This window comes from Lontra canadensis, unplaced genomic scaffold, assembly GCF_010015895.1.
Source record: "Lontra canadensis isolate GAN:19392208 unplaced genomic scaffold, GSC_riverotter_1.0 scaffold8, whole genome shotgun sequence".
NCBI lineage: Eukaryota > Metazoa > Chordata > Mammalia > Carnivora > Mustelidae > Lontra > Lontra canadensis.
Window position 1 is genome coordinate 31,952,410 of NW_022631002.1, and position 26,009 is coordinate 31,978,418.

General features: G+C 54.0%; 1 protein-coding gene across 1 annotated transcript in view; it reads right to left on the bottom strand.

Moving 5' to 3' along the window:
- NKD1 (NKD inhibitor of WNT signaling pathway 1) overlaps positions 1–16,800 on the bottom strand; it is an 82,587-nt gene extending 65,787 nt beyond the window's left edge. Inside the window, exons 1-3 of the mRNA XM_032854509.1 lie at positions 16,605–16,800; positions 16,438–16,470; positions 15,576–15,709 (exon numbers count right to left, since the gene is read on the bottom strand). Coding sequence (XP_032710400.1) covers positions 15,576–15,709; positions 16,438–16,470; positions 16,605–16,629 — 192 coding nt within the window. The 5' untranslated portion in view covers positions 16,630–16,800. The remainder of the gene's footprint in view (positions 1–15,575; positions 15,710–16,437; positions 16,471–16,604) is intronic.
- Positions 16,801–26,009: the final 9,209 nt, after the last annotated feature.

Sequence of the window (26,009 nt, forward strand, 5' to 3'; positions counted from 1 at the left end):
AGCCTCAGCCACCCAGCAAGTGTTCCTTGAGCCCCTGCCATGTGCTGAGCTGGGTAAAAGGCCCCGAGGATGCAGCGGTGAGCCCTGCAGAACCAACTCCTTGGACTCTGCCTTCCGGCTTCTGACGCCCCATCCTATTAGTGCTGACCCTGGCCCCCTTTCATGTAAGCATTAAATGCCTGACCAATGGCTGGTAGAAGGGCTTTGCAGACCATAAAGCTCTAGCTCTTCCTCCTGGAGAAAAGCTGGCCTCTCTCTGCCCTGCCCCAGGAGCAGGTTGTGCCTCCCAGCTGCACAAACCAGGACCAAAGGGACAGGTCCTCACCCAAGAAGCCCAGAAGCAAGACAGCAAGCAGCCACACTCCCCACCGCCAGAGGTTAAGAAGGCAGGGGCAGCCTGATCTATGAACCAGAAGAAGGTGCTCCAAGCCATCCACCTAGAAGGACCCCACAATCCTTCCCCTCACTGACGCAGCAGTGGCCAATGGGGCTGCCACCTCCAAGCTGGAGGGAAGCTAGGCCTCAGAGGAGCGGGGTCTGGAAGGACCCCAAGAAGGGTTTTGCCAGGGCTGTCTGGGGCCAAGGCTCTCTGCCCACCAGCAACTGCCACAGATAACTCCTTTGACCGCCCTCAGGATAGGGGTTCGCCTAGTGCTCTGCAGCCCTGGATCCTTCCCGATGGTCCAGAGCTATGCACTCCAGGAGCCGCGAGCCGCATAAGGCTATTGAAATGAATTCGAATACAATATATTGGAAATCCAGCTCCTCAGTCCCAGAAGCCACATCCCAAGTGCTCAGGAGCCACAGGCAGTTAACGATACCCCTACTGGACGTGTGGACACAGAGCTTTGTCATCATCACAGAAAGTTCTATCAGACAGCACTCATCTCGAGGTCCTTTTAACTCTCCTTCCTTCCAATTACAAAACGAGGGTCCTGACAGGTCTGGAAAGAAAGGCCAGGTATCCACAGCTGTCCCTAGGATCAAAACACTTGTAGAAGCTGCGGCCATGGGGAAATGCACAGAAGGAGACAGGACCATTGACTGAGCAGGTCGTGACTCAGGGACGGTGCCCCCCAGGATCCCTAAAGCTCTACAGGTGGGCCGTGCCCTCCCCGCCTCAGCCCTCTTCCCCCTCCGGCCCCTCCCCAATGCCTTTCCTACAGGGTCCACGCAGGACAGGTGTCACCCAATACAGAGAGGCTCCAAATCAGAGAGCATCTGGGTGGAGGGGGGGGTCCCAAGGGCTCTGCGTCCAAGACAGCACGCGGGAGGTCGCTGCACCCTGCGCCCCTCCCCACCCCACGTCTCTCTCCTGCCACTGTCTTCTCTCTCCACCCCCCAGCAAAGTCTCTCCATAAATCTCCTGCACACGTGATCCCCTTCTCATGTCTCATTCTTTCTAAAATCTATGGGTTTTTTGAAAAATACAAAAGTATCCACACTCCTTGGATGGGCGGGGTGGGGGGGGAGTCAAACAATGTAGAAACATCTAATGTGAAAAGTGAAACTCCTTCTCTCCTCAGTGCTTCCCACCATTTTAGTCCTCAGGGAAGCAGCCTTTGTCAGTGTATCCTTCCAGATCTTTCCCTGCACACCTGCAAATATATAGACACGGGCCTGAATAGACTTTTGTGTCCTGCAAAAAAAACGGGACCACATCATGCTTCTGTTTTGCTCTCACTTTGCTCATTCAATGGCATTTCAGGGGCCTCCTTCCCGTCAGCCCGCTGCCCACCCTCACTCGCCCTGGTTTCACAAGGTGCGGAAAGATCCGTGACACAGCCGCCCCGTGTTTGTTAGCTGTCTCCTAGTGACCAATATTAGAGTTGCTGCACATTTTTCATCCTTCCGAATAATGAGCCATAGACGTTCTTGTGCTCTGCTCACGTGCAAGGTTCCCTCAGCCCCCTCCTGACCCAGGCCCAGCCTGCCTCCGCTGTCATCCCACCAAGACCACTCCTGCCACCCCCAGCCGCACACACCAGGATCCCAGATCCATCGGGGGACACCTGGCAGTCCCTTTCCCAACCCAGCCTCAGGACAGGTTCTCTCCCAGGGGACCATCCTCTCTGCTAGACTACCTCGACGGCCCCCAGTAAATGCCATCTCCCAGTAATTATGCCCCCGTGTAGTCCCTTCCCCTGAACCTGGCCTTGATCTGTGACCTGCTTTAACAAAGAGAATGCAGCATTGCCAATTCCGGGCCTGCGCCTTCAGGAGGCCTGGCAGTTTCCGCATCGGCACCCCCGGGAAGGCAGCCACCAGGCAGGGAGTCAGCTTACCCCGAGACCACCATACCATGAGGAAGCCCACGCTAAGCACGTCATGAGGCCATGTGGAAGAGGACCGAGGCCCCGGGCGGGGGACCCAAGTGGAACAGTTGGCCCCTGGCTGTTCGAGCCGCCCCATCTATGCCACGTGGAGCCACAGAGAAGCTGTGCCTGCCAAGCCCGACCCAAAGAGCGTAATGTTAATCAACTCACGAAAGGATTAAGTCACTAAATTTTGGAGTAATTTGTTACACAGCAAAAGAGAACCCAAACACCCTCCCTTTCTTCAGTGCACTTGGAGATGTGGAGATAAAGGCCAGCAGAGGTCACATTAGCTGCCTAATAGCCAAGCTGGGGCTACCCCCAGCGCCCCACCCCGCTCAGGATTCCCAGCACAGTACTCTGTCCAGTCCCCAAAGATTCAGCCACGTGTTCTTCCAAGAGGCAGCTGCAGCTCAGAGGTTGGTTCTCAAGTGAGAGGACTTGGGGACCCACAAAAGACTCCCCATTCTCTTCATTCCCGGAGCAAAGGGAGTAGGTGGGAGAAATCACCCCCAGCCATCCTGGGAGAATCTGTTGTGACCATATAGTCAATAGACCAAAAGGCCCTGATGTTAAGAAAGGACACTTTGGCACAGAGAGGTTAGGGAACTTGCTCAAGGTCACACAGCTAGTGAGAAGGAGAGCTAGGGCTCGAAACTAAGCATTCAGGCTCAGAGCCTGCACCAGGGACCAAACATCAGTATTTTCCAACACTTTTACCTGAAGTAAGAATTACATTTTAGAATGGGCATCTCTGTATATGGATTTGGGTATAGATGTGTGGGTAGATATCCACAGATCTAGATGGATCTGTCTATCTATAGACATGAATATCCTTGCCTATAAATTTTTTAAAGTCACACAAAGCAATATTTGCTCTTGTTTTAAGCAATGTTCTCTCTCATTTCTTTTCTTTCTTTCTTTCTTTCTTTCTTTCTTTTTTTTTTTTTAATGCTGGTCGCTAAATGGATTTCATGAGCCACGAATGGGATTGTAACATATGGTTGATGGGGGGTGGGGGTGGGAATCTCATCTATGATGATGGAAGACAGCTCTAAAATCAGATTAACCTGAACTGGAATCTTGCTGGAAGATTCCACTCCCAAGTCAAGTGACTTTGGGCAAGGAGGTAGACTCCTTTAGCCCTCAGTTTCTCCAGTGGTAAAACAAAGACAGGAACGGGCTGTCTCTGACACTCTGACCTGCCTTCTCACGGTGCTGCGAGTGCTGAGTGGTACGGGCCACACATGGCTCAGGGCTGGCATGCCATGGATGGCCCAGTGTGGGGCATGGGACAGAGTGGACCCTTAGTAGCCATATTGAGGCTGCAGCCAAAGAACACTGAAAAGTGATGCACGGACAAGACCCATCGAGGCACCAGGCTCCTTTGAATTCCCAGGCAGGGGGACAAGGGCGTCTCCCCAGGGGCCACTGAAAACACAGTTTTGTTCCTGGTCTGTAGCACTTTCTCCTCATCTTTATGCTTTTGAAGTCTCTCTGATCACTGGGGGAAAGATGTGTAAAGTAACAGGGTCAAGGTCAAAAACTGCCCCGCTACAAGTCTCCCTTAGAAAGCCAGATCGGGCATGGCCATGGCACCCTGAAGCAGCACTCCCAAACGTGCTCGCTGGAGCCACCACAAGCCCAAGCCTCTGTGTGAGGGGCCTGCCAGCCTGCGTGGCCTTCTGGAATGAGAAGAACACCCTTGGGCCTGAGCCCACTGGGGAGGCTCTGGTCTTCCCCAGCTCTCACCTGTGGCCCGAGGGTGGCCAGGCCAGCCCTGCTAACAGGGCCCCTTTATGCTGCCCCTGTCTCTCTGGGGCCCCAGAGCAGTTCTCACAGCCAGGGGGGTTGGGGAGCACACGGCAGGCCAGCCAATCAGCTCCGCACCTTCTCCCCCTACCTCCCATGCAGCCAGAAAGGAGAGCAGCCAGAATGGGCAGACATCAATAAAAAAGCAAATCACCTGCAGTGGGGGGACCAGGACCCTGGTGGGTTGTAACATAGAACAGACTCCCCCCCCCTCCCCTCCCAACCCCAGGCAATGCCTACCCTCCTCTGCTGGAAAGAGCATTTCTGTCCTAACATCTCAGAGCCTGGAGTCTGGTCCTATGTCAGACAGGAGGGAGTTGAAGATTTCCTGCCCTCATCATGGCCTTTGCACTTCCCTCTGTCTGAGATGCGCCTTTCCTCCCCCGGCTACTTATTCTTTGCATCCACAGCTGGACCCCCACTTCCTGTCCCACCACAGCCTGCTCTTTTCCTCGTCATGTTCAGCACACACCTGGGTGATCATTAGCTGTAAGAGGAGAGACCTCCCTTTTACTCTCCCTGTTTGGCCGAGAGGAACTCGTGTCGCTCTTAGAACCACTCCATGAGCTAGAAACCAGGCTTCTACCCATTCCACAGATGTAGAAACTGAGGATCAGAGATGAGCACCCCCTCAAGAGATGTGCAGCTGGGTGTCGGGAGTCGGACCCAGGAAGTCGGATTCTGCCAGTCATGTCTCAGACACCTGCTCTGTGCGCACACCAGGAGCCTCGGTACAATGTGGCCTGAACCCGAAGGCGGGTCTAATGGAAGTTAAGAGAACCAATGCAAGATGCTAGATGGAAGCTTGCAGTATGAACGAGCGTTGTCCCCAAAGTGGCCCAAGCCACATCTCTCTGCGCTGACTCCACCTGGCCCTCCCAGTGCTCTGCCAAATGGAAACAAGCTGTCCCCAGCTTCCCAGCCCCCAGCCTTTGCTGGGGCTCCACCCCCTGCTCGGTGGCAGCCTGAGTCCCGCTCTCCCTAGCTGGGCCTGACACTTCCATCCACTGAGCCCGTCACTCATCTGCACAACATGGGGGAACAAGACACTGGAAAAACCACACATAAAGCACGAGGAGGCTTTCACACTCAAGCGTCTGCACTATTACCACGAACACACTTGTCCCCCACCAAAACCTCGTCTCCCAAGCCAGGGGACAACAGGCCAAATCTAGCTGCCTGGGTCCACCCAAAGAAACTATTTTCTAAAAACATTATTTGGTTGATGGTCTTTTTTTTTTTTTTTTTAATTAGAATGATTTCACATGAAAATCCAGATGGCCAGATTCTCTTAATGACCCGATGTGGCAACACCAGGGCCGCATTCGCATATGGCAACCACTGGCAGGGGCTAAGCGATGCTGCACACTTGAGACAGGACGTGTGCCCCTGGGGGACCCAGTCCCCACTCCTCCTGCATGTCTCCCACCCAGCCCACTATGTCCTTGATATGACTTCTCTGGCCCTTTAAACTCTGACCATCCTTCAGAGCTCCTCACATGCCACTTCCTTCAGGAAGTCCTCCCCAAATCTCCATAGCCTGGTGTCTCTTGCGGCTTTATAACCCTAATAGCTCACTTGGACTGAGCACACACTTCTGTGCCCGGCAGTTACAACCCTTCTACCGTCGGAGTCCCCACAACCAGCTTGTGAAGCAGATTCCATTACCATACCCACTTTACAGAGGAGGGAACCGAGGCCCAGACTTGATTCTTCTACTGGCCTCCCCACCCCCATCCATTCCCGGCCCTCCTCCATGCCGCTCTGTGACCCCGGGGAAGCTGACCTCCTTAGACCAATTTGCTGAAGCTTCCTGGTCTCTGGCTCCCGGCTTTGGACAATGGGAGGTCCTGGCAGGAAACCTGAGGACACAAGGAGAGGTTGGGGTATTTTTCCCCACCCCCCACTCCCTCTGTCCCACGTCTCTATGGTTCATCTTCCACATATAGAGCTCTTTCCTGGCTTTTCCACTTCCTCAGCAGCATTTCCTACAGGGATCCAAATCCAAAATATCCAACATTTCCTCCCCTGCCCTTTCTGCCCTGGGACAGTATTATCTCCCTGCCTTTTGCCAGGGGCCAAGTGCTCCCTTGGTGCCTCAACACCCTGTGAAGTTTCTGTTAATCCTTCCCACATCTTTAGAAGTTAGTATCCGCTAGCACCCAGGATATCGGGCTCCAGAGTGCTCGCTCTTTAACCATCACCTATACAGCCTCAAGCCCTATTCTCCTTCTCCTGGTCCTTCCCCTGCTGGTGGTCTCAAGGGTCCCCTGGATAAGCCCCCAAGAGCCAAAGGCTGTGCCCAGGTCAATGCAGACATTCCAGAATCTCTGCCTGAGCCAAGAAGATAGAGTCACTTGATTCCTCTTTATCCTCCAAATTATTTTTACAACCGAGAGCCCATCCCCACATTCCTTCTTCCCAGCCACAAGAGCTCCCCCACTTCTGCCCTGCTAGACCCTCACACAGGGCCTGCCTCTCGTCTTCCCTCTAGACAAAGACCAAGGTCCATAACATGCCTGAGCAGGCTGCCTGCCCCAGACTGTGGCCCCTCCTCAGCCAAATGAACTTCAATCAGCATCTCAAACAAACTGGGGTCTTTCTCACACACTACTGGCCCATCTAGCAGACACTCAAAGTGCTATTACATGCCCCCCTGGCCTTGCTCCCCACCACCCCTTCCCTGATTCACCCTTGAGCTGAGATCAATGGCTCCTCCAAGACCACCTGACCCAAGGCCAGTTGGCACCCCCTGCTCTAGACCCTCAGAGCCCCCAGAGTGTCCTCCAACATTCGCCTAACACTATCTTCATTGTTCAGTATCCACTACCCAAACCATGAGCCAATCTAATGGCACTATCGATGCAAAAATCCCAAGTGAAAGATAAGCAGATCAAATACAGCCACATTTTAGAACAGCCATGTGTCGTGATGAAGAAGGATTATGTTTGGGAATACAAAGGAAGTTGAATGCTAGGAAATCTAGTGAGGTAAATCTGTACATAGTCATTTGTTACAATCGCAAAGGTTGACAACACCCCAATAGCATTGGACAGAATTCAATAATTATTCCTGGTTTCAAAAATATTAGCAAGCCAGGGGTTAAAGAAAGCTTTCTTCACTAGATAAGCAACAAACTGTTATTAGATAGTATGGAAGATTCTAACCAATGCAATAAGATAAGAAAAACGGATGAGAGGCAAAGATGAACGTTTAGGTCCACTAAACTCTAAGTTCAGTGGGGTAGGAGCTATGCCGTATGCTTCATAGTTTCCATACCACCCTAAACACACCCAAATATCTGTGGAAGGTACAGCCACCCTGATGAGGGCTGAGCCCCATTCAATGTTCTCAAAGCACCCAGTAATCCTCCTCTGAGATACCCATCACAACTTAAATTGTGTCATTTGTTTTTAAAAATACTTCTCTTTTGTTGGAGAGGATATGGAGAAAGGGGAACCCTCTCACACTGTTGGTGGGAATGCAAGTTGGTGCAGCCACTTTGGAAAACAGCATGGAAATACCTCAAAAAATTAAAAATCGAGCTACCCTATGATCCTGCAATTGCACTACTGGGTATTTACCCCAAAGATATAGATGTAGTGAAAAGAAGGGTCATCTGTACCCCAATGTTCATAGCAGCAATGGCCACAGTTGCGAAATGGTGGAAGAAGGCAAGATGCACTTCAACAGACAAATGGATAAAGACGATGTGGTCCATGTATACAATGGAATATTATGCAGCCATGAGAAAGGATGAATACCCAACTTTTCTATCAACATGAACAGGTCTGGAGGAGATTACGCTGAGTGAAATAAGCCAAGCAGAGAAAGTCAATTATCCTATGGCTTCACTTACTTGTGGAGCATAAGGAATAACATGGAGAACATTGGGAGAAGGAGAGGAGAAGTGAGTTGGGGGAAATCAGAGGGGGAGACGAAACCTGAGAACTGGACTCTGAGAAACAAACTGAGGGTTTTGGAGGCGAGGGGGCTGGGGGGTTAGGTGAGCCAGGTGGTGGGTACTAAGGAGGGCACGTGTTGCATGGAGCACTGGGTGTGGTGCATAACCAATGAATCTTGGAACACTGAAAAAAAATTAAATTACAAAAAAAATAAATACTTCTCTTTTCCTACTAGAGTATAAACTCCATGAACACAAGTGCCGTGCTTCGCTGGCAGAGCGAATGTTGACCTGGCCTAAAATAGGTACACAATGTCCACTCCACGGAGAGGAAGGACTATCTGTGGATGACTAAAATGCGTTCGTGGTTGCTAAGTTATAATAAATGATTTTATCCTACTTCAGAGCTGGAAAACCCCAGGCCCAGAGAAGGGAGGTGACGCCATGCCACCGTGGCCTCCTCTGTGGGTCCTCTGAAAGGCATGAGCCCCCCCACCAGGCCACGCACACAGGGCGCTGCCCACGTGGCTCAACAAGTACAGAAAGTGAAGCCCAGACCCGTCCCTCCAAACGAATGCACAACCAGGGCACCCCCAGGTGGCCACAGCCACCTCTCTGGGGCCAGGGCTGACCCCTGGCAGGACCCGATCTTTCCTCGCAAAGCCTCGCGACGGTTGTCCCCATGGACAAACAGCCCCCCCCCCCCCCCCCCCCCCCCCCCCCCGAGGTTATCAAAGAATTACTTATGTCTCTGCAAGTGCTTGTTTGGAAAAGCTTCTCTGCCCGACCTGGGCTTGGCAGGAGGGGCAGCATCCTCAGGCCCGCCCTTCGGGGAGTGATCCGGCTTTTCCTCCAGCCCCTGAAGGCTCTCGGCCATTCTTCATGTGGAGAGTCTGAGGCCGGCCATAAAGAAGCAGGCAGCCTCCCAGGATAAACGGAGCACGGTGACATCAAAGACCGCCTTCCAGATTAAACAACTGAGGCCTTCAGCTCTCTCTGGCGTTTCTTCCAGGATATTCTGGGCTCCTGCCTCAGTTCTCCCTCAGATGGAATGGCAGACATTTTGTTTGTGAGAGTCTGAATTTTTTCCTTCCTCGGGGGCGAGAGGGAGAGGGAGGAGGCGGCGGGCGGTGGGGGGGGGGGGGAGAAGCAGGGTGGGGAGGGAGAGAGCGAGAGGAAGAGAAAGAATGTCTGTGAGAGACAAGAGCCACAAAAAAGAACATGTGTGAGCGAAAAAGAAAGGGAAGTCAGGGAGGCAGCCGGAAGCGCCTGCTTTGGAATCCAACAAGCAACCTAAAAGTTCCAAAAGTTTCTAAACCAAAGCACACTGCGAACCCACAGCCAGGGAGGGAGGCTATAAGAGCCCCCAAGCTGGGCTCTGTGGGTGCCTGGCTCCCCAGGGCTAGCAGATCCCTTTGTGGGCCGTGGCACTGGCCCCTTCACCAGAGGGTCCCTTGGCACTTCTCTTTCTCAGACACATCGGGTAAACCAAGGCAAGGGACCCTCTTCCCTCAGGAACCGTCCCTGTGGTTCTCTGGGATTGGCTTGTTACCGCCTCTTATCCTCTCCCCTTTGGGTGCCTCTCTCTGCCTTGAGTACAATCCAATCCCACACCACAGGCCCCCCATATCCTACCACCGCTGGGTTTCTGGCCCTTCAGCCAACCCTCCTCTCCACACAGGGTAGCAGGGTCCACCCAAACACCTGGAGTAATGCCCCTGAGTCCCCAAGTCCATGACGCTCTCCATTCATCAGCCATGAGCATGCTGCTGGCTGGAGCAGCAGGCTGACCACCCACCCCGCCCCTCCACCCCACACGCCTGTCTCGGGGACAGGTAGCTCGAATGTGCCAGGGGCCAGTACTGCTCAGGACTTTTCGGAAAGCCCGAGCGCCAGGAGAGCTCTGCGGGCCCCACGGGCTGTAAACCACTTGAAGTCCGCCCTCCCAACACAAGCAGCACCAAGTTCCCAGGGACAATGTCGAGTCCCCGGCCTCCCACAGGTACTCGGTGCATGAATACCAACTTTCTCCTCCCACACCCTCTTCCTCAGGGCCTCTCAGCTCTCTATTTAAATGCCACCTTCGCTCAGCTTCCCCCAAGTACTCCTGTCTGTTGATGCACCTGTGTAAGTCCTGATTCCTTCGTCTCCTTTAAATCAGACTAGAAGCCATGGGAGGGCAGGGACCACAGCTTGTTTACGTACCCTGTACCCTCGATGCCTGGCCCAGCTAGGGATTTCATAACAAATAACAATTCATTATTGATCATAATTAATAGCTGAGTGCCTGACAGCAAAGACCTGGTCCCACTCTTCCTTCTGCCTGAGGAAGAGGATCTGGGAGAGAATGAGGCAGGGATGGTGCCCTAATCTATCTTCATTCATTCATTCATCCAGCAAAGACATCATGAGTGCCCACCACGTGCCCTCAGGCTAACGCAAGGAAGATGTATTCCTGTGAAAGTGATTCTTTCCTTGCTGACTTTCCGTAGACTGGTTTTTTTTTTTTTAAGATTTTTTTTTTTTTTTGACAGAGATCACAAGTAGGCAGAGAGGCAGGCAGAGAGAGAGGAGAAAGCAGGCTCCCTGCTGAGCAGAGAGCCCGATGTGGGGCTCGATCCCAGGACCCTGGGATCATGACCTGAGCCAAAGGCAGAGGCTTTAACCCACTGAGCCACCCAGGTGCCCCTCTGTAGACTGTTTTAAGCCCTCACAGGGACGGTCAGGTCCCTGTGGGTCCCTACTGGAGCTTCTTGGTGCGAGGAGGAGTCCTCTCTGCCCATCCGGGGCCCACCCTCTCTCCTCACGTTGGCCATCCCTACTGGGTGAGGGGAAGCATCATTCCACGGAGTTCTAGGACCCTGGGAGACATGCCAAGACTGCTTCCTAGTTCAGCCTCTCCCTGGGTTTATTACAGTTTGTACGAAATGTGAAAGTGCAGGGGCTGTTCCTGAATTCAAGGGCCTGACTCGGGGGAACTTCTTTCCCAAAGAGAAGTTCCGAAGGTAGGATGAGATGCTCCTCGGAGTCTCCCAGAGACCACATCACAGAGATGTATTAAAGCCTTGCCCACCACCCACCCTCCAGAGGGACCCGGCCTTATTGAAAGCCAGAAGCCCCAGCTGGCGCTTTGCCCAGCTCAGGCCTCCCCAGTCTCTCCCCCCACCCCCACCCCTGGGGTAAAGAAAGCTGCCAGGTGGGGATACAGAGCTGATCCTGGGTGCCACGGGCAGAGGAGACCCTCCTGGAGAACCCAAAGATGCCTCCACCAACCTCAAAGCAAATCATCTTTTAATTCTGAAAACACCAAATATTTAATTTATGCTTTACCTCAAATGTCAAGTCTACCTCCCGGCACATAGCTTTGAAACCACGTAAGGAGGCCTAACGCTTTCCATATGGTGAAGACATGGGGCCCTTTAATTGTGCCAACTGGTATCATTCAAGGGTGATTCCCCTGGAATCTGGCAACTGGGGCAGCAGCTGGGCCAACAGCCAGCCTCCAACCCCATCACCCAGCCCTGCATGGCCTCGCGGGCTCCGACACAGCCTGCGCCCTCCCAATCTTCCCCAAATATCAAAAGGCACTAGGTGCCCCATAATCAAATTACCAGCCCGCGGGGCGGCCACCTTCAACCCCCAAGCAGGTTTGCCAGGCCCACATCTCTCTACCCCATTCCTAAGGCAGCTCTGCTAAAAGAGCAAAAGGGCCAAACCCGGGGGCAGGTTGGGGGCAGGTGGGGGGCAGGCATGGCCTTAAACCTGGTCTTACACATTCACATCGGTGCCCACAGGTACATAGCTCAGAGCACAGGGCCCCCAGGTTCTCCTTCTCCAGGCGCGCCGCCATCAGCTTCTCCATGTCCCCTACGCAACTCCATCCCTCTACCAAGCTTTTCCATTTCACCCATTATATTCTAGGACATTTTCCAGACCTGGTATTCCCAATTGGTGTTCTCTCATAACTGCCTGTTACAGCTTCGTGTTTACCACTCCTTCTTTATCTCTTTGAGATTATTAGCCTTATTGGAACTGCGAAGTGTCTACTGCATTGCTGTCTGGCATAGAAATTGTTCACTTCATTGTTCGTGGCTCAGAGTACTTGGACCTGTCACTGTCCCTCATTACTTTTCTCCTCTGAGCTCCAGAGTCCTTGAAGCCCCACCCTCAGTCCAGCCCCACCCTCAGTCCGTGTCCATCCAAGTGCATCTACAGTGGACGGTGGGGCAGGGGAGGGGGGAAGCCTCTGGATTCATCATCTGGGCTCCCATCTCTGCCCAACCTGTGCCTCAGCAAACCTCCTGGTATCTTTCTCCCTTTTGAACTCATTTTGAAGGGTCACTTGCCATAACCCCGCCAGGGCTGAGGATATTATTATACCCACTTAGCAGATGAGCTTAGATAAAATGGCTTATAGGAGATGGTGAGCTATAGTGGCAGAGCCTGGCCTCATTTATTTTCATGCTCGGGATGGCAGGCTTAGGTTAGTGCCAGCAAAGTCACCCTCTCCCGTCCCAGGACCTTCCAAGCAACTGGGACCCACCCTAAACATTGACTAAGCTACTCAGACCGGGTCAGGAAGGGAGAGGGCAAGCAGGTGCCCCTCCTGCTCCTGCCCGGCCCACCACCCGCCTCTTCCCAAAGTACTCAGCAGCTGGTCAGCATGCCGCTCTCTGGAAATGAGTAAGGAGGAACCCTCTGGACATGTGTTCTAGCATAGGCCTTTGCCACACATGGCCCCAGTTCTCTAGAAAGTGCTTCAGAAGGAGAAAGACAGAGTCCCCATCAGCCGGCTCACAACTTTATAGGGTTAGGAAGAGGAGTGAGACAATGTAAGCAAAGTGCCTGACATCCACAGGCACTTAATAAATAGTGACGTTCATTGCAGTAATAGTAATGCGAGTTGAATGAACCACTAATGTGCCTCCAGCCACTTCAGTGAAAGACGGGCTGAGTGGAGACAGAGACCATCCCTACGTCATGCCTGGGGCTGCCGGGGGGACCTCTGCCAGCCCCCCGACATCCAGCAGACCTTGGAGCCCACACCCCACCTCCTGATGATCTAATGGAAGAGCCTACACAGCCACCCTTTTTGCCCCACTGGGAATCACAGAAATTAACCTCGGCGGGAGGCTGCCCACTGCTGTCTCATTCAGTGTTTCTCCTAAACTCCAGGCATTCCGTTTCCACAGTCACAGTTTTGACCACTTGTACTTAATAGTGTGCTTGGAATCAACTTTCAACACTGTCTTTCATTTAGCTTCATCCTAAGTGATAATATCATGGGTTTGATGTCCTAGTTACTATCTTTTCCAGTAACAGAAATGCTTGACTATTAAGATAACAAACATTCCTTCAGGCACCACCTGAAATCAGTGCACACGCCCCCACCACGCAGCCTCCCACCTTGGGCTTCCCCTGACCTCTCCCAGGGTGGGCTCGCCATCCCCACCCCAGCAGATCTGGTGGCTGGGCCAGGGCTGGTAGGAACCCCGGTGTCCAGGTCCCAGTCACCAAAGCAGAACTCCCCAGGAAGCAGAGTCTCCCTCCCCTTAGTATCTTGGATGAGGCCCGCCCTCCACCACCCAACATATGTCACACGGATGGCTCTGCCTCTCACATCTTCAAACATGCTTTGAACAAACATTAATGACCCCTCAGTGTTTCTCTGAGAGAGGGGGTGAGGAAGGGAGGGGGGCAAGCACCACCCCATGCTGTCCTCAGCTGGGGTAAGAAAACAGGCAACAAAATTCCATGACTTCACCAAAGCCACAGACTTCAGCTGGGGCCCCCTCCCCGCCCTCCCTCATCTCCCCCAATGGCAACTTTTACTGGTTCACATTCCTCTTGCTGGGAATACTACTATTTAATTAAAAACGACAGACTTTTGTTTTCCTCTCCTTCCTTCCTCCTCCCTCCCATCCTCCAGGACTGGATGCCAAGGAGACCCACCAAAAACATGCGGGTAACATTTGTTATGGCTTTGAAGATAAAAGTCAATTGAAGTAAGCCCTCGCTGTATTTCAAGTTTCCCCTAAAGCATGGAGCAAGCTGCCTGGCAGTTGAGGAAAGGAAAAAAAAAAAAGGGACTGCAAATAAATGTCATTCTGCAGGAATACTTTGTAAAAATAAACAGGCTGAAAAAACCCAAAACTTGATTAATGGAAATCCACTCAGTTGGCCTCTGTCTTGAGCTGCAAATGCATTTGTTCGTATAGCTAAATCGGATCATTTTCACCAGGCTTTAAATAAGTAAGTAGATCAAAAACTATAAACGGTGGGGGAAGAAAGGGAAGTTTGTAGTTCTGTTTCTAAACGGCCCCAGCCGCAGTGCCCCCCACCCAGCTAGTTTTGACCTTTCCTGGGGGACAGCAGCTCCAGTTCCAGCCCAGCCAGAAGAGGAAGAAAAAGGAAGAAGAGAAAGCCCTCCAGCTAAGCGAGGCAATGGGAAGAGGTGCGATGGGGGCTTCTCCCAGATGCAGAAATTATTCCATACATGCACAAGAGTGGACTTTATCCCCAGGTTCACCTCCCAGCACCGGCCCCTGCAACTAAGCAACCAACCCAGGTGCCACGGCCCCAGTACCAGAGAACGAGTGTACACACACACACACACACACGCACACGCACATCTGAATCTGAAACCTCCACAGGCCCCTCCCCAGCCCATGGACAAGACCAAAGAACTAACCAGACCTGAGACTCAGTCTGTTCCCCTCTAAGTTTAAAAAAAAAAAAAAATTAAATGTCACATCAAAAAGTTGATTCATCCTTTGATCCTTGGCTTGCTCGAGTTCCACGCAGACCATCTGAAAGCCCCGTGCAGAGTTCCCGAGCTCCGAGGACATCTGTGAGCACCAGACCCAGGCCAAGAGCTGGGGCTGGACTCACTCACTCCCCTGTCCCATCCACCGCTCCCCCAGGAACAGCTCCAACCCCAGCAACCTACTGGGGGAAGGCTCAGGGTGGGCCCTGGCGACAGCAGCAGGAGACCCGCTCTCTCTGTGTGGGCCAAGTGAAGGGGTACCAGGTCTCAGTGCCCCCCAGGCTCTGCTACCCAGATCACAGCCTCTTCTACTGAGGTTCCTGACTGGGCAGATGGAGTGATGAATGCCACGGACACTTGGAACACATTCGGAGGCCAGCACAGTCCCGTCCTCCACCCAGACACCCCTAGATGCCTTCCCTGTCTTCCTAGCAAGCACAACCCCCTCTAAATCCACCTTTGAATACTGGCCACACAAACAAGATAGAGAGGTCAGTGCAGGCCCCCAAACCCCTCCAGCACACACAAGCTTCCCCACATACCAGACCTGCACCACCTCCTCACCTAGGACTTTTCCCTCCCCAGACAGCCCTCCACCGCCAGCTGGATGGGAGACGGACACCCCAGCCACCTCTAAGGTTCCCCAAGACATGCTGGTGGGGCAGAGGCAGCTGCAAAGGGACTTCTGGACTTAGAAGCTGTGCCGAGAGGATGCCAGAAGTTGGGGTGGGTGGGTAAGGAGACCCGTCTGGGGCTGAAAGGTAGGTGAGGATCATACCCGGGTTCCTCTGCCAACCGTGCCAGCCGCCCGCAGCTGTCGGGGTCCAGAGCTACCGCCGGGGCAGCGCTGCCTCCCGATCCACTCCTCGATGCCTTTCCGAGCCCAGGCGGCGCTCACGGCGAAGCTGTCACCTGGGGCGGGGAAGACACGAAGCCCCTGAGTCTGGCCCCTGGGCCGAAAGTTACCCGACACAGGAGGGAAAGAGTGGGCGCGGCAGAGGCAGCGGGGACAAGATGGGGGGTGAGCGCCGGGGCACCATCCGGGAGAGGGACGCAGGTAATCGGAAGAAAGGGGTTCAGCTAAGCCTCGGGGGGCAGGGACCCAGATGGGATCGTAAAGGTGGAGCAGCACCCTGGAGAAAGGGTCTGGGGATCCGAAGAGGGAGCGATAGAGGCAGGACTGCTGAGGAGCGGGGCCAGGGTCGGGTGCAGTGAGCACGGGACGGGTGCAGGGAGGACGAGTGCACGGAGCACGGGATGAGGGGAAGAGGGAAACTGGGGGTGAGAAGAGGGGAGCAGTGGGCGCAAGAGCCCAGCTCTCGGGAGGAGAGGCTGAGGGCCCGAAGGAGAGGGGCAGGATCTTGGGGGAAGGGGCTTAGGAGTCTGAAGAGAGACCTCAGAGAGCGCGGAGGGCGAGGACCGCAAAAGGAGGGCTTGGGGGTCAGAAGAGAGAGCACAGGACGGCGGTGGGACAGAAAGGGGGACGCGAGGACTACTCCCGGAGCGGGTTTGTGGGAGCGGTGGCCAGAGCTGGGGGTGGGGGTGGCCCTGGTAATAAGATCCCACGGGCTAGGCCATTCCGCCGCGGTCCGCGGTGCTTCCCCGTCCATCCCCCCGGTCCGTGCCCCGCGCGCCCCTACCTTCCGGACTCTCCCTGCGCTTGCACACGGCGGCTGCAGGCACATCGCGCGCGGCGGCGGCGGCGGCGGCGGCGGGAGCCGGAAAGAAAGGAGAGGCAGAGAGTTAGCAATCGCGGGGGCGAGGGCGGCCGGGGCCAGGGGGCCGGCGCGCGGGCGGGGACACTGACCCGGCTTGGAGTGAAGTTTCCCCATGCTGGGGGCGCGGCGGGCGGGGGCGTCCCTAAGCCATGCGCCCGGCCCGCGGGGCCGGCGGCTCGCCGCGCCGCGCCTCGCCTCGCTCTCCTCCTCCCGGAGCAACCCCGAGCCGAGCGGAGCCCGAGGCGGCACCGGGACCCGCTCCTGCCGCCGTCGCCGCGGCCCGACTGACGCCCGGGCGCGCCGAGCCCCCAGCCCGCCGCTGCGGCCCGCGCCTCCCCGCGCGCCCATTGGCCGGGCGCGGCTCATCAAAGGCGAGGCGGGCAGCGGAGAGGGCGGGCTGGGGGCGGGCTGGGGGCGGGCTGGGGGCGGGCCGGGGCGGGCCGGGAGGGGCGGGCCGGCGGGCCGGGGCGGGGCCAGGCGCCGCGGGGCCGATACAGCGCCCCCCTCCAGGCTGAGGTCTTGATCCCGGCGCTGGGGGCGGCGGGGCGGACAGGTCGAGGGTCTTGCACCGGGAGACCCGGGGACCCGGATGGAGGAAGGGCCTCTGTCCAATAGGCGTAAGCGTATTGGGACAAACACCCTCCCGAGTCCTGTCTTCTCGGGAATAACCGCTGCCCCTCGCTAACAGTACGGTGCCTGCCCTCCGCTCTATTTTTCCTCGAAGAGGGCCGGGCAGGACTCGGTGGCTCCAATTTACAGGTGATGTAACTGAGGTCGGGAGAGGAGACGCGGCTGCTGCGCTGCCCCTTCCCGATCTTAGCACGACCTGATTTTTGCAGAAAGTGTTCGCGGATTACTCGCCCCATGCTCCCACTCCGCCCCTCTAAGTTTTGATCTGGGATCCAAGAGGAGCTCCCACCGCGCCTCGAGCCGGTTGTGGGCCCAGCCCACTCCTGGCAGCTGCAAGTGTCCGAAAGCCACGAGTTGCCAACCAATCACTCGGATGCCTCATGCCGGGGCCCGTGGGTGCCCTCCCGGGGTCGAGGCGCGCTGCCAGCTGCGCGGCCCGGAAGGGGGTAACCGCTGGGTCTTTGATCCTCCTCGGTTTCCGCTCCCTGCCGCAGCTCGCCAGACCCAAGGGCTTGTTTGTTTTGTCTGGGGAAGTCTCTGCGGAGGGGAGAGCGACATCAAGGGGTTCCACCCCACCTTTGTGGTTCTCAGGGAGAATGACTGCTCCGCTGGGGACACCGCGGGCCTGTTAAGTTTGGCCTGGTACAGGGCGGCCTGGGCGTGGGAAAAGAAAACCCTGTGCTAAGTAGTGAGGATCCCGGCTCTGCCCCTGGGACTGACTTCACTGCGTGAGCCTCAGTTTTCTAATCTGTAAAATGGAGGCTCAAGTCTGCCCTTTTTGCCAGCTCCTTGGAGCGGCCGTTGCCCAAGAAAGATAGTGTAAGCAACATGTGTAAAGTTGAATTTCTAGTAGCCACATTTTTTTTTTAATTTTTTTTTCATTTATCTATTTGACAGAGAGAGAGATCCCATATAGGCAGAGAGGCAGGCTGAGAGAGAGGAGGAAGCAGGCTCCCCGCTGAGCAGAGAGCCCAATGCGGGGCTCTATCCCAGGACCCTGAGATCATGACCTGAGCGGAAGGCAGAGACTTTAACCCACTGAGCCACCCAGGCGCCCCCACATTTTCTTTTTAAGTGAAAAGAAACAGGGATTAAAAGCAACACTTACAACGATGAGCACTGAGTGAGGAACAGAATTGCTGAATCACTGTATTGCACACCTGAAACTAATAGGGCACTGTATGTTAATTACACTTCAATAAAGAATTTAAAATAAAAGGAAAAATTTTTAGAAACTTGTTAAGAACACTAAAAGAAAAACATATAGGCTATCTTGCTCATCAACATAGAAGAAAAGTAAAAAGAAACAGATGAGATTAACTTGAATAATATATTTTGTCTAACCCGATACCCCCCAAAATATTATAATTGCAACATATAATGAGATATTTTACATTCTTTGTTTGGCTAATTGAAATCTGATGTATTTTACACTTAGAGCACATCCCCACCCAGACTCACCACATCGCAAGAGATCAATAGCCACGTGTGGCTGGTGGCTTCTGTGTTGGGCATCACAGCTCCAGATGTCTCAAAAAGACATTGGGACCTGCGGGGGCCTCGGAGTCATAAATCTCTTAAAATGTCTCACCCCACAATGTCTCAACAATGTCTTAACTTCCACCGTCCTAACTTCATGTTTCACACATCCTTGTTGGTGAAAATGAAAGCTAATCTTATAAGCAGGTATATTAATGCTGTTGCGGGCTGGTTTCATTGGAGGAGTGCTGGGACTCCCGAAAATAGTGTTCCTGGCCATTTTATAGCATGCTTCTTTACCCAGACCTGCTACGTGCTCATCATCCAAAGTCATGGCTAGCCCTCCCAACTACTCTCTGACACGGGTCTGGACTTGTTTTTACAAAGAAAGGAAACCACTAGGCACAGAGGTGAAGTCACTTGTCCAAGGTCACACAGTGAGCCAGCGACTGTTTTCACTCCACAAGGCTGGCCCAACATAGTCTCAACCTTGCATCCCATAGTTAGAGAGTCCCTCATCTGGAACCATACTGAGGAAGTGTCAGGTCGGTGACAGACAATGTGAGGATACTTCGGGGAACATTCCGGGACATTCGACCATGCCTGAGGGCACCTAGCAACTAGACAGTTGTCCCTAAAGATCCCACAGGGCACAGAATAGCCCTCCCAAACAAAACACTATCCGGCCCAAATGTCAATATTGCCAACATGAGACCCCTCTATCCCCCAAGCTGTAGGAAAACGAAAAAGCAGAGCAGGATAACGGGAGTCAAGAGTAGGAGGGAGGTGGGGGGTTCCAGTGTTTGATTCAGAGAGCGGGAGCCCTCCTGCAAACCCCTCCAGAGGAAACCGCATTCTGCTGGGGATGCCGTCAGACTCTCTCACCCCCCCACCCCCCCCCACCCCCGTGCCAGGGTGCATTGAAATCAAAGCAGGAACCCTTGCGTGTTCTTTCTCACAGTGCTCAAAAAGTTGGTTACTTCCTTAAACCGGTCATGGCTTTCTTCTTTCATGAGAAAAAAGTATCCCCTCTTCCCCTTGGGAATTTCTTTTTACAGTTCAAAAAGAGATAAAAGCAAGAACTAAAACTCCGCAGTTACCAGTTTGAGTCTTGAGGGAAGTAAATCCCAAATGTCCAGCCCAGACACAAAGGCTCCCCTCCACCTTCAGCCTGGCCCTTCCCAGCCCGGCAGGCGCCGGGGACTTACTGCTGCCGCTGGAATCATCACACCAACCCCCCCCCACCACCACCACCAAGCTGGCCCTGGGGCAAGAAACCAGAGAGGTGGGCCTCGTGGTGAAACCTTAGCCAGTCCAGGACTCCGGGGAGGGGCTCCCTGGACGCCACCAGACCATCGTCCACCTGGGGCGGCTTTTCGGCCTGCGCCGGCTCCCCACCCCACAACTCACTTTCTTTTTATGTGTTTTAATAATTTATCTGGCCCACTTCTTGGGCTGAATACTTGCAGTGACACATCTTTTTCTTTGAAGATTTCCTATCCTTTGGGGGAGGAGAATGAGAAAGGATGGGAAGGAAGAGATAAGAGGGAGAGATTATAACAGAAACGGGTTTCATGGGGCTTGAGATTTAGCAAGGCTGGTTTAGGTGAAATCTGTTAGACGTGGAGCCAGGAGGGTTTTTTTGTTTTTTTTTTTTTTCCCCCCTTTTAAAAACCACATCACCCTGGTTGGCCACCCCCACGCCTGTCCCCAGGTTAAAGCCGTTGGCTCTGGCTCCCTTCAAAGGCCACCTCCTAGAGAAAGTCCTCCTGACCTTCCAGCCTGAAGAGCTCTGACCACTCTGAAAAGCCCAGCTCCTCTCCCCTGCCTCTGGGCTTGGCACTCCTTATTTTATAATGAGGGCGCCGGATGCTCCTGCTGGAGTCTGGGTCCTTCAAAGACCGGGTCCTGCCTGACTGGCATCTCAGGATGCAGTACCCAGTACAACCCAAAGGAGGTGCTCTAGACAGACTGAGGGGAACCCATTCAGTCCCAGAGGTGGGGGCGGGGGGGGGGCGTTGTCCCTGAGAGGGTGGGGCGCTGCCAAGAATATGCTCTGAGATGTCCTGAAGAAGAAATTAATGTCCAACTCTGCTGATTCCCCCTTGGTCCCTGGGATGCTTCATTCCACAAACCCCACTGAGACGTGGTGTTGCTAAGGAGCCTAGAAACCCAGTTTGGGGTGAGGAAGGGTGAGTTGAACTAGTCTGCATGAGAAAATCACAGGAATTTGGGAGATGGCAATCAGGAAAGGGAAGAAATGTGTGTCCAGGGCACCAGAGAGTCTGGGAGAAAGACACTAAATCAGGGCCTTAAGAAGGGGCAATCCAGGGACACCTGGGTGGCTCAGCGGGTTAAAGCCTCTGCCTTCAGCTCAGGTTATGATCTCAGGGTCCCGGAATCGAGTCCCGCATCGGGCTCTCTGCTCAGTGGGGAGCCTGCTTCTCTCTGCCTACTTGTGATCTCTGTCAAATAAATAAATAAAATCTTAAAAAAAAAAAAAAAAAAAGGAAGGGGCAATCCAGGAAGATCAATTACTTTTCAGGACAGTGAGGTCTAATGTGCAATTGACAGTGGTCACCGGCTTGGCTCTAGGATGGGATCCTAGATCCTCCAAACTGTGAAATCCTAACCACATGTGCGGCTTCGTGGCACAGGCCAAAAATGAAGGAATGAGCCCAGCATAGATCATTAGAGGGCAAGAGGCTACAGGGCATGGAAATGTTCATCGGGAGGGAAAGATGGGAGACAGATGCAGCCAGGAGGAACACCAGCCCCAGCATCAGTCCCTGGAGACGAGACAGAAGAGGCTGGCCTTCCTCCAGAAAAAGGCGTGAGGTCCCCAAGCCATTCTATTCAAGTTTTACAGGAGGCACAGGCCCCAAAGACGGCTACGCTGCTTGAGCCTAAGTGTTGATTGAACTGAATTGAATTCTTATGCCACCAGCTTCTCCCAGATCCGGGGTGTTTTATTTTTATTTTTATTTGTTTGGGGGGGTGGGAGAGAGAGAGCACGAGCAGGGTAAGGCACCGATGGAGAAGCAGATTCCCAGCTGAGCAGGGAGTCTGATGAGGTGCTCAACTCCAGGACTTCAGGATCATGACCTGAGCCAACAGCAGAGGACTGAGTCCCCCAGGCATCCTTGGGGTGTTTTAGCAAGTTCAGAGCACAGGCTTCCCCTGGAGGGAATGTGAGAGGGAGAGAGCCAGCCTGGCCCCACCATGCTGCTCCTTGGTGAGACCCTGCTCTCTCTCCTGCGAACCCGCCTCTCAGCCTTCCACTTTGGACTGCCCCGGCTTAGCTGAAGGGTGACAAGCTCCTTTTCTGCAGGACTTGTCAGAAACTTCAGTGAGCATCTGAGCTTTGTGATTCTTCCAGAGGAAGGCATCCTAAGCAGTGGTTCTCAAACTCACCAACCTGTGGAACCCATTTTAGGAAGTTGGAGTGCAAACGAGTGTTCGTGGCACACCCTTTGGGAAATGTCAGACTAGACGGCTTCTAAGGTTCCTTCCAATCCGAGATTCCAAGTCCTGATCCAGGGAGCTGGCCTAAGATGGTGGCAGGAAGGGAAGTCAGTGAGGACAGAGCCTGTGTGGGATGATACACACACCCACATATGTCTACAGTGTGCACTTAGCATGTCCCAGGATGTATGCGTCCATGACTAGGCCCCTGAGCCATCGGATACCCGTTCCACATGAGGCCCCACAGCCTCGGTTTGAGGCCAGAAGGAAGAGTGTCACTGTAGGAAAGCTCATGGTCAGTTTGCCTGGCTCACTGGCCTTCTCTTCTAGCTAGTTTCTTCCCCCTCCTCCCCCTTGTCCCCCTCCTTCTCCTTCTCCCCACCCCTTCCCCTCCATTGCCTTTGCCACCACTGCCACCTTCTCCTTCCATCCCACAGAGCACAGCTTCGGCGGGACCCTGCTGCCCTAGAAGTACCACACGACCCCTTCGCTCCTCGGTCACAGCTGGCTGGGTGCCAGAAGCATAAGCCAGCTCAGTCAGGAGCTCTTTGCGGGATTTGAATAGAGAGGCCCAGGTTCTGGGGTCCTCTGGCTGGTGGTCTCCAAAACCCAAGGGCTCCATAGCTCCTGGGGCGGCAGCAGCTGCCTGGGGTCCACGTGGGCTAAGGAACAGACAAAACGAAGCTGAACTCAGAGCAGAGAGAAGCAGAGAAGAGAGAGACCCACGGACAGACTGTCTCAGTCCCTCAGACAGCCCGTTCCCGGCTCCTAACCTTGTTGCTTCAGCCTGTGTGTGCTGACCTTGGGTCCCTGACAGACCCTTGGTCCCCGCCCCTTTCCTGCACCAGGGTCAAACAGCCTAGATGAGGGTTCCTTGGAATTTATCATGCATATGATTTCCTGAGATTGTGGGAAAACGCAGTCTGGGGTGGGACCTGAGAATCTGCATTTCTAACAAGCTCCCAGAGGAGGCTGCTGCCGCTGGTCTGTAGACCACATTCAGAGCTCAGGGAAGTTACGCATTCTTAGCAACTGCCAAGGTTTATGACTTGCTTTGTCACTAAGTAGCAGTACTTGAAAGGAAAGAGGGGCAGAAGTCAGGGAGAAGGAACCTGAGAAATAAAGGTGTTTCTCTTTTATGAATAAAATCATTCAACAAAGACCTGTTGAAGGTCTAATTTATACCAGGCTCTTATGTTAACCAAACAGACGAAAATAAGTCCATGAAATAATAGATGGTCTGTCTATGGGGAAAACAATCAAGTGGAAAAGAGGGAGAGAAAGTACCAAGGGAGGGGTTGCAATTTTAGGTAGAGGGATTGGAGGGTAGTCTTTGAATAAAGACTTGGAAGCAAAGAAGGAAACCATAGAGATGCATAAGGAAGCCACAGGGTAAGCAGGTAGGTCCAGGTGGGGAAAGAGCAACTGCCAAGGTCCTGAGGCAGGGATATGACATGAATGTTTCAGGAACAAGGTAGGCTGTGGCTCTGAAGCATGGGGGAATGGGAAAGGGGTGTGCAAAGGGGAGGAGAAGATGAGTTTGGAAGGTGACAAGGATCATCATGAGAACGTTGTGGGCTTTGCCAAGGGCTTCGGCCTTACCTGAAGGTAATGGGAGTCATTAGAGACCTGTGACCAGGAGGGCCCAGGCTGCTGCCTTGTGAGCAGAATGTGGATTAGGAGGTGGCAACAGGAGACCTGGCAGAAGGAAGGAGACCAGTAACAAGGTGACTGCAGCCTCGTCATTGTGACATGATGGAGGCTTACACCTGAGTGATAGCAGCCAAGGAGGTGAGATGTCAGCTGTGACCATATCTGGAAGTCAGAGGCAAGGAGGTTAGCTAACACAGTGGACATGGGTTGAAAGAGAAAGAGGAGTTACGGAAGATGCCAGAGTTTTTAACCTGATCCACAGGAAGGAGGCAACCTACAGGGGCAGCTGTGTGCGGAGCAGGGAAACTCCCAGGCTCAGTCTGAGCACGTTGCTTTGAGAGGCCTATTGCACAGCCAAGTAGCAAGGTCAAGTCGACAGGTGGATCCATGAGCCTGGGGGGTCAGAAGCAAGCTGCAGACTGCAGAGATACACCTGGGCCTCATGAGCACATAGAACGTAAAGCCTGACATTAGAAGGGATCCCCTGGGGAGTGAGTGTAGACGGAAAACAGAATTGAGTCCTGGGACCCTGCCAAGTTTAGGGGTCGGCAAGCATCTCCTTAGAATCCAGCACCGCCTCGACCTCTTAACCTCCATTCAGTCCTTGCGGGCTCCCCTCCCTTCTCTCAGTGTAATCCTTCTCATACCTGCTCACCACTGCCTGGGCGGCCCCCCAAGCTGGCAGATTCTTGGCTCAGCCTCTGAACTCTCAAAGCACTTCTTTGTTCAAACCAGCCCCGGAGATAAATGAGACAATGTGTGTGAACCGCTTAGGGCATCCGGCAGGGACCCCACCCGGTGGATGCCAGCTCTCCCTGAGTGGTGGTCACCACACAGCACCCCACCCGCCACTCCAGGGCCTGGCCCTACGTTGGTTGTGTCTGGGCCAGCCTCACCACCACACCTGGCACACAGTAGGGGCTTTAGAAATGTTTGCTGTAGGCAGGAATGACAGCACAGGGACCCGTCTGACCAAAGGTGACACTGTCCTCCACGGCCTCTCCTGGCCCTTCTCCGAGCCCCTCCCACATCATTTTTATTTCTTCTGACTCTGTGCCCAAGAGGTCACTTCCCCCACCACTCCCCCAACTCCCCCCAACCCCCCCCAACCTCCCATCGCTCCAAGCAGCTTCCACTCCCAGCTGGGGCAGGGGGACAGATGGAGTCTGCCACTGGGGCACGGACCACCATGGTCCCTCCCCGCTGAAACCACAGAGATGAGGGCTTTCTCCCCCATTTGCATCTTCCCACAGCGGCTGGGGCTACATCCTCCACCTGTCGCCTCTTTTAACATCATGATCTGCGGACTTCTCTGGGTGACAGGGGTCTTTGTGCTGGGCGCCCCTCCCCAGCCCCTCCCTCTGTCCCTGGGTTCCGACTCTGGCCGGCTTCCGTCTGCACAAAGGGACCATTGAGAGGCAGGCGGTGGGATGCCGCCTTTGATCTGGGGTTCTAATAACGCGTGTATGTTTGAGTCCCTAAACAATGCAGCAATCTCGCAGGATGGACGGAGGCAGGGGAAGGATGAGAAGGTCCACAGGACGGTCACCCTGGAGGCTGGCTTGTGAAACTTGGCCAGCACATTTGAGAATATCTCTGTAGATTGTCCCCAGTAAGGTACACCCATCACACAGAGGAAGGCCCTGGTACACTTTCATATGGCAAGCCAAGCTCTGTGAGGTCACGGGCACAGCCCAGGGGTGCCATAGAACCAGGACTCACAGGGTCACCAGGGGAAGGGCAGGAAATCTAAGGGCAGGGCTTGGGTCAAGGAGGCCCCGTGCCGTCAGCCCAGCCTAAAGGAATGGCTGCAGCTCAACCCCAACTCCCTCCCAAGGGCCCAGGGTTGCTCGATCTTTGGATTTTTCAAGAGTAGCTGGAAAGCCAAGTTTCTAAACAAAATCTTCCCCTCTTTTTAAGTTGGCAATTAACTTTAAAAAACTTTAAGTATGGCTGCAGGCCCTATGAAACAGGCCTGCCTGCTGGAACCCAGCACTGGAGACAGGGAAGGTGTCTAGTGGGAAGGCAAGCATTCAGACCAGGCCCCAGGCTCTCTCTAAAAGGGAAAAATTGTAGGGAGGCCAGTCTGGCACCTGCTGCTGATCAGTGTCCCCCAGATACCCTCATGGTCCTTAATGTTAGTCCTCCAGTTCCCTGGCAAATGAGTAGCAAGTTCCTCCAATGTGCTCGGACTTGGCTTGGCAGGAAGGATGCAGAAATTCATCAGAAAGGCCTCCTGCCTGTCCTCAAGTCCAGGCCAGGAGACA